At 39.9% G+C, this 17,609-nt stretch overlaps 2 protein-coding genes across 2 annotated transcripts; both read right to left on the bottom strand.

The window, feature by feature from the left end:
* Positions 1-3,605: 3,605 nt before the first annotated feature.
* slc25a42 (solute carrier family 25 member 42) lies at positions 3,606-12,504 on the bottom strand. Its single transcript, XM_073490680.1, has 8 exons — positions 12,211-12,504; positions 8,568-8,730; positions 7,364-7,475; positions 7,169-7,194; positions 6,894-7,060; positions 6,473-6,589; positions 5,564-5,715; positions 3,606-5,451 (listed from the first exon to the last, which is right to left on the bottom strand). Exons 2-8 carry the CDS (start codon positions 8,646-8,648, stop codon positions 5,126-5,128), a joined length of 981 nt encoding a protein of 326 aa, XP_073346781.1. The 5' UTR covers positions 8,649-8,730; positions 12,211-12,504; the 3' UTR covers positions 3,606-5,125.
* A 1,460-nt stretch (positions 12,505-13,964) lies between these two features.
* armc6 (armadillo repeat containing 6) lies at positions 13,965-17,467 on the bottom strand. The gene is made up of 8 exons (XM_073491594.1): positions 17,451-17,467; positions 17,117-17,246; positions 16,169-16,254; positions 15,514-16,084; positions 15,250-15,395; positions 15,023-15,154; positions 14,711-14,848; positions 13,965-14,605 (listed from the first exon to the last, which is right to left on the bottom strand). Exons 2-8 carry the CDS (start codon positions 17,235-17,237, stop codon positions 14,393-14,395), a joined length of 1,407 nt encoding a protein of 468 aa, XP_073347695.1. The 5' UTR covers positions 17,238-17,246; positions 17,451-17,467; the 3' UTR covers positions 13,965-14,392.
* Positions 17,468-17,609: the final 142 nt, after the last annotated feature.

Below are 17,609 nucleotides of genomic sequence, written 5' to 3' on the forward strand. Positions count from 1 at the left end.
GCGCCGTGCTGCACCGCCACCTACCGGCCTGCTGCGGGACTACAGGCGGAACTACAGGCACGTCACTCATTTATAGTGATGGAGCGCCCTCCAGTGGTCAGTGGGCGTCATTACACAGCGTGTGTTTTCAGCCTAAAACAAAGACACCATTTTCTGTATGGGGGCCAAAAAGTGACAAGGGAAATAAATAAATAAATAAATAAATAAATAAATAAATAAATTAAAATGCAGTACTTTTATAATGCTATTTCATTTTTTTGTAATTTATTTATAATGTTGATTTATTCCCCTATTATATTAACTAACAGTATACTTCCATATTTATTTACACATTTACCATTCATATACATTTCCACATTTATTTATTCATTTTCATAATTCTATGTTTTCATATATTTTATTATATAGTGTCCCTTTGGGCAACTAAAATTGGTATATTACTAACAAATGTTTACATTTAATTAACCTGCTTCAGGTGTTATTTTAACAATCTGAGTCCAATAGCCATGTCTTTTACGCTTTGTTTGCATGTTTTTATGATTTTATTTGATTTTTTATCTTGATTTTGGTATTTTACTTTATTTTTTTATTGACATTAGGGACGTCATTTACAATTAAAGAAACAATGTTTATTTATTTTAAAAATAAATTAAATTAAAGACACAATGGAGGTCTTATTCTATGTGTTAAGTGTTTATGTTAAGTGTCCTATAAACTGAACATATAGTGTGTGGGGTTTTGATCCAATGCTAAAAATACGTACGTACAAACAGACATAATTCAGGGACAAGAAACCAGTGAAATAAAAAACATACATCAATCTATTGTCAACATCCAGTTTTATTTGAGTTGGTATTTGATTTTTCAAAACTTTCCTACAAATACACCATCATCACTAGAGACTGGACACAGGGTGTGGTATTAGTAGGTTTACATTCAGTTGGCACAGATAATAAGGATTTACAAAACAGCCGTCGTGTCACTGAAACGGCGCTGAAACACGAAAAATACAAGATGATCCGTTGTAAACATGCAAACACAGTAGCATTGTATATGTCTGCACATCCATGTAGAATTACCCACAAATAGGGTTAAAACAACTCAATTTGCTTTCATGAGAGCAAATTAAAACCAAAACATCTTTTACCAGAGTTTGCTGTCGTAGTGTTTCAGTATCCCCCTTCATTAAGCCACGGTCAGGTTCTCAACGAAAAATATCACGTTTCCTTAAAACTAAAACATTTAATTGTTTGGCATTTAATGATTGTCTAGTGTTTTTTTCCCCCAATCTTGTTGTCAGCTCTGCTTATTATAGTCTATTTTATCATATCTTTACCTATCTCACTTGATCTATAGGTAGATGATAACATTGAAATACTCTTATTGAAATGAGGCTAAAAATCACCATTATTCTCTTAAATTCTTCCTACATTCCTCAAATTAGTCAATGACTGTTTGGAATGGATTGGTTGCGTCTGTGAGGGAGCCAAGGATCTAATATGTCACCCTACAAGGCAGTTTATAAATTTTTACAAAATTCACATACAAAAACTGGACCTGAAGTAATACATTCAGTCACAGAGGTCTAACAATCCCCAAACTTCAAACCGCCTGCTGCCCCTTAATTATCCGTAACTTCAAGACCGAAGCAAGGCTAGAAAATGGAAGCAACCTTCAAAAAGGTTAGTAGAAGTAGCTCAGTCATAGTAAAAACTTTACTATTCCTTGTTAGGCACTTAAGAGTCAGTAACTACCCTTCACTCGGCTTTCAGTCACTGTATACTTTGTACTACTTTGCACACGTTAGCTCAGGACGTGAGCAGGCTTCGAGCTACACATTGTTTCCTTTCTGTTACCTAAGCCAAGATAACGCACCGATATTTCAAGACTAAACTTTGCATCTACTCTTCTGCTGTTAACCCAAGCGAATCGTGGTTTCCCACCAACTGCTGATTACAATAATATCTGACTATGTTTAGCCGTCTGCATCCATGAACACATCGCTCAGATTTTTAATCTTTTTTAAAATCAATTCTCTTGTCAGACGGTTCCTGATTTAAACCCTAATTTCACCAATTTAAGACAATTTTCCTCAGGCAAAGTTTTTGGATGCTACTTGTGTTAAGACACATTTATTATTTGAGATTTTTGTTCAGCAAAAAAAAAACAGGTTTGTAGATAAAATGTTTATATTCCTTAAAGGAGACCTATTATGCTTTTTTGTTTTATTTATTTTCCTTCAGTGTTTTATACATGTTCTTGTGCATGTGAAATATCTTGAAAGTTAAAAAGGCCAACGTCTGCACCAACAGAAGCTCCTCTCTCCCACAGACAACACTGGTCCTGAAACGCCTTGTCAGTAGTCCCGCCTTTAATTCTGAGACATCACACCAACTTCACCATGTCACACATGTGCATAATTTATGTCTAGCAGGTAGTCTGGCAAGTAAGAATTACTATAGCATAGCTGCTCTGTTGTTAGCAGTGCTGACTCAGGCATGTGTGAGCTGACCAATCAGAGCAGACTGGGTAGAAGGGAGTCTCCTTACAGAGACAGGTGTGTTTCAGACAGAGCTGCAGCAATGGACAGTGTGAGAAGACTGATGTGTTTTATGAGCACCAAAGCATGAAAATCTATTCTAGTTGTAAGCCAAAATACAATTATCAACCTGAAAATGAGCATGTCTGCTTTAAAGTAAGGTATCCTAAAAATAATTGTTGTGCAAACACTCAAGTATCGTATCAGCATTAGCATTGATACATTTAAAATTACATCAAGTCCTGGGAGAGCTATAATCAATATCAGTATCAAATCCAATTTTGGTGATCTACCATTTTTTTTAAACAGCGAGAAAATGTACTTTTACAGAACTTTATACCGTGGATATTTTGGTTTGTTTGTCTGCTGGTCAGAACGTGTAAAGGATTTTGTTTCTGGAGTTCCTTAGTTTTTTTTTTAACTTACTGTTGAATCTCAGTTTAGCTCCTCACCCCTGCAGAGGAAACTCCCTGCTTTATTCTGGTAAAGGTACCACTGTCATGCCCTCTGCTCCAGTTGGCTCTGCACCCAGCTGCTCGCTGGGCTCAGTCCTGGCATGTGCGCTCTAAGTATAGAAACTATTGACACTCTCCAATGAGGGAGAGCCTGCATCAATACTGCTGAAACGGTCTCACCTATGGTGAACCCTAGTCAAATGTTTGACACCGCTCGACATAAAACATTGATATGTGAGAATTTGATGTGCTGAGGTAAAAGTACAACACTGAAATCACTAAAATGTACTAAATAATGCCTGTAACTGAGAACTTTAATGATCTCTTCGATAACTATGTGCATATTTCCAGTCAAGCTAGTTAACCATTAGCGATCACTGCTACAGATCTACAATATGAGAATTTAAATCCATAAAACAATCAAGCTGCCAGACAAACAGCAAATGGAAGACAACATTTGTATACTGAATATATGACTGTGTGTGTATGTGTGTTTGTCCTTTCCCAGTGAACACAGAACTGAATATTAGAAATGCCTCTGAATAATATACTGTAGTCCAGAACAACACCACTAAAAGATTAAGAGTTGAAGCAACAAACAGAACATTTAAAACTTCATTAAGGGCTGCTGTATTGGATTACATTACAATTTAATAATCAAGTATTTTTTTAGCATCTTAAATGTGAATATTTTCTGGTTTCTTTAGTCCTCTATGACAGGAAACAGAATATTAGGAATGCACAAGATGCATTTCTTCCATTTCTATAGCGTTTTTTTCCAGTCTACTGACCGTGTCAATAAAAGCAATTTGGCTTCATATTATGGACATTTATCGGCTAGAAATTCACCGATATCGATAAATAGCTGATAATATAAATTTCCCAATAAGGACTGATAATTTATCGGTCTATATATATCCTTCATCCCTACTGATTATCTTTGAGTTGTGGACAAAACAAAACATTTGAGGACGTCATCTTGATCTTTTGGAAACACTGACACTGACCAACATTTTATAGACCGAACAACTAATCAATTAATTGACCAGGAAATAAGTAATAAGTTATAAGTTGCAGCATTAGATTACACTAGGTGTTGTTACAAAACTGTTAAATCAGTGTGTATGATGTCATATTTGGAAAATGACCTATCAAGTTGCTTGATGTGCATTACAGGGACTGTATGTGAAAGGGAGGTTAAAATGGTACGGTCACTTTAAATCTGTCTAATCACCTGTATCAATACTTCAGACAACAAAACTATCACAATTGACAATATCTCAAAAACCCCATTATTTTATATGATTACAGTGAAAACAAACGGGCACTCTTTATACTTCATATCTGTTGGCACTTGCATAAAATACAGCTGATCTGTGTGGTGTCAGCGCAGCAGCCAAACCACAAATAAAGGTGTGTAAATTCAAAGTGTAGGCGCTTCACTACAACACACTAGACTCATAGTGATTTACATATATTCAACTCAAACAAAAAACTGAGCATTTGATGGCAGTAACGGTGCTGTTACCTCTGTGCTGCTGGGCAAGATTTTTTTGCTCTGAGAACGTTTGTGCTTTAATCCACTTAACACAACTAACATAAAACCTGCAACTAGCTCACATCCTAACCTTTGGTATAATTCCTTAAAACAAGCTCACTGACAACAAAACAAATCTCAAGGGGGCATATTTCACTCTTATTAAATCAAATTTGTCATAAAAGTCAATGAGCGGCAACCTGCATTGCATTGGAAGGTGTCAGTTTTAAGCGGACACACAAGGCAGTCCAACCTGTGAACTCTCACACTGACACACACACTCACAGGCCTGGTCCACGAGGGCAGGAGCGTTATAATTAATGTGTACACACATACACACACAAAACCACTAAGCATATTGCACTTAGATGTACATGACAACAGTGTGTACAAGTACTCGGTACCATCCAACACACCTCACACCCCCGTGAGCAAGAGAATGCATAAAATTACTCATCAACCTGAGCCGGTGTGCGTCTGCTTCTATCAAGCGATACACTCTAATCACTCTCTCACTTACTTCGATTCTCTTTAGAGTGTGTTCGGGGATCTCCTCGTCCCACTTTCCCCGTTTTCTGTCTCTCTGTATCGCTATTATCGGGCTGTATAGCCCATCTGATGCAGCTTCCTCAGGAGGATCTGAGTAAGGTCAAAGGTGGTGAAGCTGATCCCCACCGCGATGGGCCCTTTGACCCAGTTCATACTGAGACCTTTGTAGAGTCCCCGGACAACCCCCTCCTCTGACACGATCTCTCTCATAGTGCCCAGGATGGTGCCGTACGTGTGACCCGTGACTCCTGCAGTCTGCATGCGGCGTCGCACCACGTCCAGAGGGTAGGACGCCGACTGACCAATAAGACCTGCGCAGGCTCCAAATGCCAGACGTTCATATGAGTAGGGCTGTGGGCGTCCACTGCGCTCTACATGGGAGAGGAGGGTGTAAAGAAGATAAAATATGCATCATAAACATTAGGCGTGAAAGAAAGGGGCTGTGGATGAATACATTTCGACTCAGCAGTGGTAGTTCATTACCTGCGTGTAAATTCTTTAATGTCTCATAGGTAAAGAAGCTGAGACCAGCATAGGGAACAACACCCAGAATGGTGGGAGTAAAGCCTCGATACAGTGTCTTCAGGCCCTCTTCTCGGGATATCCGCACAAACACGTGCAGAATGTTACTGTACCTAAACAAAACAAACAAAAAAAACAGCATGAAACTGGATGAGAAGTTGTGCAGCAAAAGGCCTCTGCTCATAATCTAATTCTGACAAACTGGCTTTCACTATGGACACTGAAAAACAATCATTTTCAAGTCTGTTTTCATTCAGAATAAACTGCACTGTGTAAAGTCTATTTGAGGCTATACAGAAACACAAACTACCTCAGCTGTGGAGAGCAGTATCCATTATGAAACATTTGATTGACATTTATTTTAGTTGCTTCACCTACTTTTTGTGCAAGTTAAACATTTCAAAGGTTAAATATGACACTTTAAAGAATAAAATAGCTGCAAACAACGGTTTGCCAAGTAAAAATATAGTGGAGTGATGGCGTCCTGAGCAGAGAATGAAGTGACACTCCCTGTCTGTGTTGTAATTGGACCTTCTCTGTCTTTTGTTTTGATGGCCAGTCACATGTGCATGTTAGTGCAGGTGAGCGACTCTGGACAAACACTGAAACATGAAATCTGTTGATTGTTGAGTCTCATTTTCCAGGTCGTCAATTAATAATGAATATTGGCTAATGAGAGCCTTGAATGAGCTGATTGTCAGAATCAACGGCATCATCCTGAACAGATCTGAGGCCTGATAAAAAAAATGACACAGCTTTTGTTGAGCCTTCCAAGCCTTCCTCACAACACACTTATACTAATGCAGCCCCTTGTGTTACTTTGACATAATATATTAAATACGTAAAGACAACTGTGTATTGGTAGCTTACATTTCCTTTGGCGTTACAGCCATCCTAGCTCGCACCATGTCCAGAGGATAGGTCAGCATGGCTGCTGTGGTACCAGCCATTGACCCCGCCAGTAACCTTGGAAGTGGAGGTAGGGCTCTGCATGAAAGAAGAAAAACAATTGTACACATATCAGCCTTTCACATTTTACATTACTTCACCAGACACTAAGAAAATCTTTATCAAATTAAATCTGAGAGCAAGATAAAATATGCTAAGTGCTATATCGTAGGCAACTGGACTTGTTTCAGTGTCTTGAAGACGTTTCACCTCTCACCCAAGAGGCTTCTTCAGTTCTACAAGAAACTGAAACAAGTACAGTTGCCTACGACATAACACTTAGAATAACCATGACCTGGATGACTGAGAACCTTCAGCAACAAGATAAAAGATGGGCACTTACCTCCCCTGAAAGCCGTAGTAGCCTCCCAGCAGCTGCTTGTACTGCTCGTGTGCACAGAACTGGATGGCAGCATATGGGATGACTCGCACCATGGTGGCTGAGTTCCCCCTCCACAGACTGAAGAAGCCATCCTTCAGGTAGGTGCGGTAGATCAACCTGTAGGCCTCCTGCGTGCACACATCAGTACATTGTGTTTAAACTTGCTCGCAAATTAAATACTTGATAATAGAAACATAACTTCAAGACACTGACATTAAACATGTGATCAAACCTACCTTGGCAGAAAATCTTGCTGAAGACACTGAAAAAGAAAACATATGTGCAACATAAATAAATCATACATCCCATGGCTATGAATGCAAAAGACACATAGCGAAAGCCAAACATTAGATCTAGATATTACTCTGTGGCATAAATGTGGGTTGTTTCTATTTAAAAACAGTTTTAGGTCAGCAGAGCATCCAACTTGCCTTGGAAGATGATTTTAGTCCTGTCCAATGGGGCGACAGCTGTCTTGGCCACAGCTCCCGCTAAAGCCCCAGAGAAGAGCGAGTTGATGACAGACTGAGTGTGCTTCAGGCCCTGCACAGAGATGGAGGAATCACATTTAGGGTCACTGACACCAGACCGAGCAAATCGTGTAAAAAAACTGCATCCGTCCGTGAACACAGTTGTGTTTGAGCTGCAGTTGATCATTAAACCAAAGTTATATAAAGGATTATAGAAGACATCTGACCAACCAGCTTACAAAACCTTACAAATAGGAGCAGATGTCCTTAAATGAACCAAAGACAAACAGGAAGCCTGAAGTTACTATTACGCTTGGCTCAGTTCATCTCTTTCACACATAATAATACAGCAGAGATAATTTGACAACACGAAGGCAGAACACAGAGCAAACCGTGAAATAGCATTAGGATGCAACGACAATTCTGCCATCGAAGATTAAAAGATATTTTCTTCATTTTACATAATAAAAAAGCAACTGCTCACTGTGAGCACTGTGCCAGTTTCCCTGGACTCAAGTCATTGGGTGGCTTTCTGTTCTCTTTGGACTTACTGATACTTTGAGATTTTTGTTTTGAAGTCATCTAAACTAGATGACATCACATTAAATGGTCTGATATGAAGCTGTTCCAGTATTCATGGTCTTTTGAGCAGCTCTATTATTTTCTCTAAATGAAACAAACGACTCAAAATTTTGAGCTCCAAAAAATGATATGAATTACACATGGACGCTCCCAGTGTTGTTTTGTTTGTTTGTTTGTTTGTTTTTTACTGAAATGAAACCCATCCAGGTAATTTATGCGTATAAGGGCCCACATTCAACACAAGGAGCCTTGAGCATTGACAAAGAGCTTGCATTACGAGTACAACTACACTACATAAAGTTGTTGGGGTCAGTGTGGTTGATGTTTGACAGACCTGACAACTTGTAAACTTCATAATGAACCAACCCTCTAAGCATTCATTTTGTTCGAAGTAAGCGAAAGCTGTAAAAGGTCTTAGATTAAAAATCAAAGTAAGCACACTGCAAATATTGGCGTAATCAACACTTTTCTTGTAAAATCTCAGGTATATTTGTTAATCAGTGTTTTGATTTTATAAACTGGTGGGAAAATGTCCTGACTGTGGCATCGCTAGTGTTGAAGTATCGTGTCACTAAAGTTTCACCTCTGACTGACTGGAGGAAGCCCGTGGCAGCACTTCTCCCTGCGTGAGTGATGCCCGCTGTTCCTGGACTCCACTCCCCATCCCAGAGGACTACACACGGCTGTCACGGAGCACGCTCATGAACTCAACCACCGGTCGAGGCAGCAACACCGGGCGCTGAGAGCTGCAGAAGAGAGGGAGAGAAACAGAGGTCGGTCTCTGTGTCGGGATCAAGTGACAAGCATGATGAAGACATGACATGAAGTAAACATTGTCTACAAATAAGTTTGCATTCAACAGTATAGCATGACTATGTAGTAACAAGCACTAAAGTACTCAAGTCTGGCCCTGTATTAACATGTAGACAGAGAAATCTATTCTGGTTTAGCAGCTTTGCACTCCCCTTGCTGACTAAAGCAGTGTCATGTCAGCACTGAAAAATGTTGAAACTCTAAATACAACACGCACCTCGATGAAATAGTTTCCTGTCCAGTTACTATTAGCCAACAGTCACACCTTTAAAGGCTATATATAAAGAGACTGTGCAAAGTAGACCAACAGAAAGTTACACCCAAAGCTATATCTTGAAGGGCAGCAGACCTGAGGACTTGTAGGTGAAAGGTGTGAGGCTGAGCAAAGCTAGAAAAAAAAACAAAAGCACAAAAACCTGAACACCATCCTGCCTTGCTAACATATCAGATTAAAGACGGTCCTATCATATCTCTGTACAATCAGCACATTCCTGCCCCTGAAACCAGATTTACATGAGATAACCCTTACAGGAAGAACATTATCTGTGGTGATCTGACACCTCCTCAAACGAAGGTGGCTGCATGTTTCTCAATGAGCTAATCATTTTATGGGGCAGATCACCTATTCATGCAACCTTCAACCCTCCACAGGCTCACTGGCCATCATTAAATGCTGCACGCCGTTCACAGCTGAGCATTGTTTAACCAACTTCACTGTAAATCACAGTCACAATTCTGAAGTGTGTGATAAAACCAATTCTGAAGTGTGTGATAAAACCAAAAGCAAAAATTAGCAAAAAAAGTGGCTGATTTCTTTGTTCTACGTTCTTTTTTAATCTTCTGTCAATATTGTGATGTCAGGAATATTGTTTGTGTTATTTAGGGTTTAGATTTGAGATATTACACAGTTCATACAGTCACTTTGCTGCTGGAAACATTGCTGTTTCTGCTCTTATATATTATAAATTATAATCCTGGTTGTAATTTAGTTATTTATTGTTTTGCACAGTAATATAAAAAGACAAAATAAAAGTGTCAGAGCGATAATGAGTATAGATAAGTGTAGTAGCATATCACAAGTTATCAGAACGCACATGTAATATCATAACATTGCTTACTGTATCTGGATGACAACATATTTTGCCATTTGTTTTTCACATAAACACAATTTTTTTTTAAATAAGGCAGTTATGAAAATATGATAAATGTGCTTTAAGGAGGTTATTACAGAATTGTGACCAAGATATGCAATGAGCAAGACATTTTAAAGCTATAAAAGAAACTTGTCAATGCTCCCAGGTGGACAAACTATGTCATGGTGTCCAACCTATCTCAAGTATAGCATTGTCATTTCTGCACTGCAATTATACAAATTGCATATACAATGACAATCTGCAAAAACCTAAAAACTGCCCCAGCAATTCATCGGTCAACCTCTGTATCTGAACACAACGATGGGAAGCTTAGACAAACTGCAAGCAGCACTAACTATTATTTTTAGTAGATAAGTTACTAAAATCATGAATCAAGTGTCACAAATTCAGTTAATAATTTAACTGCTTCAGCACCAGATTTTTCCATCTAATGTTACAGTGCAAAGGTGGCACTTTTAGTTTCAATGTGTGCCTAAATATAACCTTTATCCAGCTTAAGAAAAATAAAGGCCAGAACTAGTCTAGTAGACAGTGAATATTTATCAATAATCACACACACAAAAAATCCAGTCAGCAACATCAGAGTTCAAGGACAGTTTAGCTACAGTGAGAAGAATCTGGCAAAACAAGATGGAGAGAGACAGCCACGGGAGAGCAAACCGAGTGTCTGCTGAAAGGCTTGGTAGTCATGGGCAACTAATATTGGCATCAGTACAACGAAGCTTCCAGCAAGATCCTGAAAAGAGCATTTACACCCCTAATGTGTCCCCCTTTCACCTCACCCACTGTGCTCACTCACAGGCCGTCCTTCACCCCTCCTAGCAGCCTCCTTCCACATGCATATCATTTTACAGTTCCTTGTTCCTGACCGCTAACTGTGTCTTTCTGATGTGCCTCAGGATTGGCTGCTATACACACAGACAGCAGTGGGGAGGTAGAGGTTTCCCCATGCATAAATAGTGCCAAATAAATACACAGTAGTGCCTTTTTGTGCGCCGAGATGTTTTGTTGAGAAACTTCTCTGAACAACCTGTGCTTTCGGCTGGGTCAAGATAACAATAACTGTCTGAAAATCCTCTCAACTGTGTCCATGTGTGGAGATACAGGGAGGCCAAAATAATGAGCACATTGTACCTGTTTGAGTATTATAGTCCAAACAGTCCAAAACCTGAAGATATGTTGCAACTATTGTGGATTATTCGCTATTCTGACAACTGATTAATCATTTAAGTCATTAATCTTCATCATTTATGACAGTAAATGAAGAGTCTTTGAGTTTTGGACTGTTGATTGGACAGAAGAAGCATTTTGAAGTTGTCACTTTGGGCTCTTGATGAGCATATTTTCACAATTTTGAAAATAATAGTCATATTAATTACCTCCGCCTAGGAAGGTTATGTTTTCACTTGTGTTCATTTGTTGGTAGGTTTGTCAGCACGATTACACAAAAACTACTGACCAGATTTCCACAAAAGATGAGTCTCAGCTCAGAATGGACCCATAAAGAGACACATCCAGGACACGTTTCTCACTTTGCTAAACATTGAGAGATTTTTCAACATTTTTGTTAATTTCTCAGGGAAGAATTCATGGATCCCGATGACAAAAAAATAGGGTATCTATGTGCGAGAACAATTTGATGTGCAATCAAATACAAATCTTGCTAATTTAAATATACTTTATTTGATACTGGATTAGGTTTGATTAATTAAAAGGGGCCTGTTGGGCCTTGACTTAGTCACTCTGTTTGATCACAAAGGGAGAAAATCCTCACATTTGACCTGAACACTTGACAAATGATTAACTGATCATCACTACAGTTTTCCATATTTTTTCTGTCATTGACTATTTGATTGATTTACTAATTGTTTCACCTCTAAATAAGATATATTTAGGAGAATCTTGAGCTTTTGCTACAGCTCAGTGCATTAAGCTGTGCTACGAGGTGTCATGATGGTAGTCTGACAATAGGAAATAGTTTTATAACAGCGCTGTATCACATATGCTGCCATTTCACTGACATGTGATGTTATCATTAGTCAAATGCTTTGTGCTAGCTCTGACAGCATATGCACAGACAGTTCGTGGTTCAGATGCAACAGTGTGAGCCAACAATTAGATGTTAATTCATTATATAATCCACATGCCTCTCCTGGCTGGTGCACCCCTCCAGTCTTGCCCAAACTTGTCCACTAACCAAAAACAGACACCCTGTGCATCCAGCTAGCTGTCACCGGTTGCTAACACCTCACTTCTTACCTCGAGATGTTGACACCAGTCCTGAGATTTTGTGTTGCTTCGCTTTCCTTCACTCGGTGTGTTTGTTTGGAGTCGTTAGCAGATTCTTCGAGAGCTGTTTTTCCTAAGTTAGCCCAGTAACGTTAGCTAGCCGCTAGCTTACCGCTACACAAACATTAACGTTACTCTCGTCGACAGCGTCGTGGAGACAGAAGTCTTCGGTCTCGAGTGTCTCTTTGTGTTAAAGGCACAAGTTTCTCTAATTCATGAGCTCTGCGGTGACTTTTCAGCGGCTGGCACCGTCCATGCTGTCGTGTTTGTGCCGCCGACGACCCGAAGCGGTTAACGTTAGCTTTGACCACAGTGAGGTTTGACAAGGACGAGCGCAGGGGCATGCTGGGAAATGAAGTCCGAATGAGGAGGGGTATGTTTGGATAGGTCGGCTAGAGGGGCGTGGAGCTGGTGCTGGGTTTTTTTGTCTTTTCAGTGAAGCACACAGTCTGGAGGTCTATTTATTTATTTATTTATTTATTTATTTAATATTTATTCATTTTATTTTAACTTTTTTTTATGTTTAAAAACTATTCCCTGTACCTTGAGAGCAAACTTAACAGGTGTCAGATTCCTTGTTTGTGTACACGTACTTTGCCAACAAAGCTGATTCTGATTTATTTATTTTACTAGATATGTAGTGTGAGTGTATGATGACATTTACACACAACCACACAGCAAGATGAAGGTGAGGCACCCAAAATGTTTTATCATAATCGTGCAGAGTTGTGCACTGTGATGTTGTCAGTGGTCGGTCTACATATCAGAAAGTTCAGTTTACACTGTCATCATGTATATACAAACTAAAATACAAAGAAACAAAAACAAAAAGGAAATACATTAAGCTCCAGTTAAAATATAAGGCAGTCAATGCATAGCGTTTTGTTCTGCCAACGTGGGAAAGGAAACTGCACACACTAGCGCAGATAAAGGAACAGTTTGTCATTATCTAATCACTCCCATGCCAATGGAGAGTCGGGTGAAGTTTCGTAGTCCACAAAACATTTCTGCAGCTGCACAGAAAAACAGCGTTGCAGCATTTTCCTAAACAACTGGAGTAGATCGAGACTTGTTTTAAAATTTAAACAAAAAACAGCTGTAAAACAAAACTAAAATGGCTCCATACAGCTCATCTGACATAACCCAAGTCTCCAGAGGCCCCAAAATCCCAATGGATTTGAAAAGATTTTATGTACAACCTCAGTGCACGACTGAGCTCATGTACCCACTTCAGATAGAGCGCATGCTAACACTTTTAGCAGCTGCAGTAAAGATTTCACCTTTAAACAGGTTGTAAATAACCTCTTTTCAAGTCAGTTTGGGATCTTGGGGCTTTCGGAGACTTGGATTACACCGGACGAGCTGTATGGACCTATGTTCTTTTTTCTTTTTGGGCTGTTTTTTTAGCGCACCACTCTGAAATGGGTGCTCGAGCTCGACCATGCGCCAAGGTTGTAAATACCATCTTTTCATATCAATTTCATATCAATGTGAGATCTCAGTGCTTCCAGATGACTTGGATTATGCTGTACAAGCTGTATGGAGCCATTTTATGTTGCTTTTTTTCTGCTGTTTTTTTACGTTTTAAAACAAGTCCCCATCGAACTCAGTTATTAAAGAGAATGCTGCAACACTGTTTTGCTCTGAAGCTCCAGAAATGTTTTGTGGACTACAAGACTTCACCTGACTTTCCATCCGCATGGGGGTGAGGAGATTGTGACTGATTTCATTAAAGTATTTGCATGGCAGCAAATACATTTATATTTACCCCTGGCACAAAACACAGAGATTTACCTCTGACATCTCATGAACATAAACGTGGCACAGATATAAAATTAAGCATCAGAAAAATTGCAAAGTAAACATTAATAGAAAGGAAAACATATACAACAGAACTATGTACCCTTTTGTAGTTGTCAAAGGCAGAAGGACTTAAAAACATAATCAACCTCTCAAAGGTGTTTTGTGGGCTTTGTGATTTGCTCACATGCTTTTTTACATCAACTACTTTCTTACAAATGTGTATAGCTGGGTAGGTGCATCTGCTTGAAGTCTTGGCTATGTTAACCAACATCCTAATATTTCATTTTGCCTAAAACTGCACTTAAGGGAACCTCATGGTAAGGGTGTACAGGGATGTTCTCCTCTACGTTCAGTTGGTGAGGCTGCCATGTTTGCCGGTCCACAGCTCTTTGAGCTCCACCTGGCATCCCAGATCTCTGAGTGCTGCTTTACCCACGTCACTACAGTCTCGATGGGTCCTTAGCGCCTGGGCTATCAGGGCCTCTGCTCCCATCTCCAGGATTGGTTGGCTGTAGTTATTCGCACGTGAAACCAGGTTTCTCAACAGCATACATGCCTGTTTCTGTTTACAAAGAAAGAAAATGGGGACAAAGAGAGTCAGCAGACTGTCACTGGGCCTGTTTTGTTTTTCTAGTAAGCACATGAATTATTAATGACCTCATATTACCTGCACATTGACTGCATCAGTATGTGCCTTCATACTCTGAATAGCTGCCAAGGCACCTCCGTTCTCCATGATGACTTTGCAGTTGTTGGGCTTACGTAGAGCGAGGACAGAGAGGCATGCACAGCCCTGCTCACACACCTACAGCAGAACATGAACGTAATCATATAACATCTGCAGAATTCATTAATTACTCAATCTGATTTTATCCAACAAAAAAGAATGTATTATTACATTTCTATACTAAATCAATGGTAAATGTGAGACTACACCAAGTCACAGTCAGTTATTGTGCAGGTACGACATTTAACTCACGGTCGAGTTGCTCATGTGTCTATTCATGGCAATGACAATGAGCTGGACTCCACCAGCATTAACAACGGCATCTTTCACATCATCGTTTCCTGCTACGGCTCGTATTGCACTGAGGACCTGCCGAACCAACTCCTGCAATGAGAAAACCAGTTCAGTGAGCAAGAAAAAACTTGAAGTGGAATCTTGAATCAGTTTGTGTCAAAATCCCATGTTTTTAAGTTGGCTACCGCTGACTCGTAGCTGTCCGCGAGCAGCGTCATCATTAGTTTCAGTCCTCCCAGATCACAGATGTCTTGACAGAACTCGTTCCTTACAGCCAGCCGGGACAAGGTTGCACAAAGCTCACTCAGAACAGAAGTATTATTAAAGTGAGCTGTGAGGGAGGAATACAAGAAATAAAGGAATTACATTCATCTGATTTAGAAAAACACCAAAATAGCAGAAGCCATTGTGCTAAACACTGACATAAACAAGTGATCATCTGGCCTCACCTTTCGCAGCCCCAACCAAAACCTTCAGTCCATTGTGCTCCAGAACAATCATCTTGGCATGTTCATGAGCGTGTCCAAATGTAACTCGGACATCATCGTCAAAGGTCATGAATCTGAGAGCTGCAGAGGCCTCCTTGACCAGCTCAGCACATCCACTGTGTTGTGTAATGGCCCCAGTCATGAGAGGCAGGACGCCACCTTTTACCAGATCCTGCCTGTTCTGTTCATGTTTCAAACAGCAGTGGCGTACAGCACGAATGGCTACACGCGTCACAGAGGAATCTGCCTGGTACTTCTTAAAGACATCCAGAAGGAACTGCTGGCCTTCTGCGTCCAACAAGTCCGGCTGTCCATCCGTCAGTGCAGCCAGAGCGGACAGGGTGGTCAACACAGCATCCTGCTCCTCCACACTCTTTTTGCAGTAAGAGAGGATGACGGGGTAGGCATCTTTTTGGGCAGCCAGGTACCTCTGGGCAAATCCAAGTGAGCAATGCTCAGTGAAGCGTTTCATGTCTGCCGTCACTTCTGTAACACCGGCAGAGTCTTTTCCAATTCGGAGGGATTCCAAAGCCTGCAAGTTAAAAGAAAGACACATTCAGAGTGAGATTTGGATAGTTTTGTAGAAAGCAGACCCTGCTCATGGAACAACACTCACCTGTATGACTTCATGTGTTTGCTCTTCTTGTTTTTCATCAGATGCTACAGCCGGTACAGCTTTTACTATACAACTGAGGTCAACACCTGTATCCACACATAAGGTTAGGGTTAATGTTTTGACACAGTACAAAACAGAGATAATTGAAGATAAACATGATTTATACAAGTGAAGCTACTGACAGCTGGAGAGTTTACAGTAAGCATGCAAAACTAGGTTAGGTGGCAGCCAGGCAGGTGTGTATGAGTGTGTTCCCTTCATAAAAATGCACACTTTGAAGGGGATGACCAAAATCCAGATGTAAACACATCAACTGTCTATCCAAGCAGAATCTTTCACCTTTAGAAAAGTTTTAGTTAAACTGCTGCATAACTTTGTGTGTGGGTCAGTGGACCATTATTCAAGCCTCCTGTTTATTTGGGGATGTGGGAGATGGAAAGTTTCTATTCTATACTTATATACTAAACTCCATATTAATGTAGAGAGATGTTTATGTGTGGCAGTCTGTAAAGCCACTGAAAGCATTTTAATTGATTGAATTTAAGTGTTCAGGAAATGGATATTCTCATTTTGAGATAAGAGAGTAAAACGCCAATATAGAAATTAGTCATCAGGCTTCAAGGCTCCAGCGAGATGTGTCACAAGAGACCATGATAAATAATGTAGTCGGTTTTATTGACGGAAGCATCTTAAGGTTGGCCATCAGTGATTTCCTTCCTTTTAAATTAAAGAATAAATCATACAGACATATTGATCATTTGCATTGGATCTGGCTCACTTGTGTCATTCTGTTTCTCTCTGAGCATTTATAAAACATACATATTACGTTATTATGAACCGTTTTGGCTTCATCTCCATAGAGTCGACATACAAGCTCACCATCAACAGTGAAAAACAAAACGTGTATATTAATCTACTTCCAGCCATTGTCCTTTGTAGCTATGTTACCTTGAGACTCAAACTGCTCCACAGCCTCCCTCAAAGCCTCATCAGGGTCCATCTCAAACTCCTCCATGTTCTCCCTGACAGCAGCGTCAAAGGTCTCCTGTGTGATCCTCCGCTTCGCCATGTTTCCACCCTGAAAGTGAGATAATGGGGATGTCAAAAGATGAGAACCATCACAGCCTTACCAAAGATAGCTAGCAATAGCTTTTGTTAGCTAAAATATGTTACGTTTCTGCTCTTGTTGACAAATATAACTACGCTGATTCACAAATGTATCATTAAACAAGTCGTTTGTAATGTTAAAAAAATATATATCGTCTTAAATATATCACTTAACTGTTAACCACCGCCCTGTAACAGACAACCTGCTCAACTGTTATGAATGAACCGACAGCTACTGTCGATTTACGCACTTTCCGTACTCGTCTGTGTTCACGAAAAAACGAGCGCGGGGCGTGAATTGTGCGTAACAACGTACGTGAATAGCAACTTCCGC

Source organism: Pagrus major, chromosome 21 (genome assembly GCF_040436345.1).
Source record: "Pagrus major chromosome 21, Pma_NU_1.0".
NCBI lineage: Eukaryota > Metazoa > Chordata > Actinopteri > Spariformes > Sparidae > Pagrus > Pagrus major.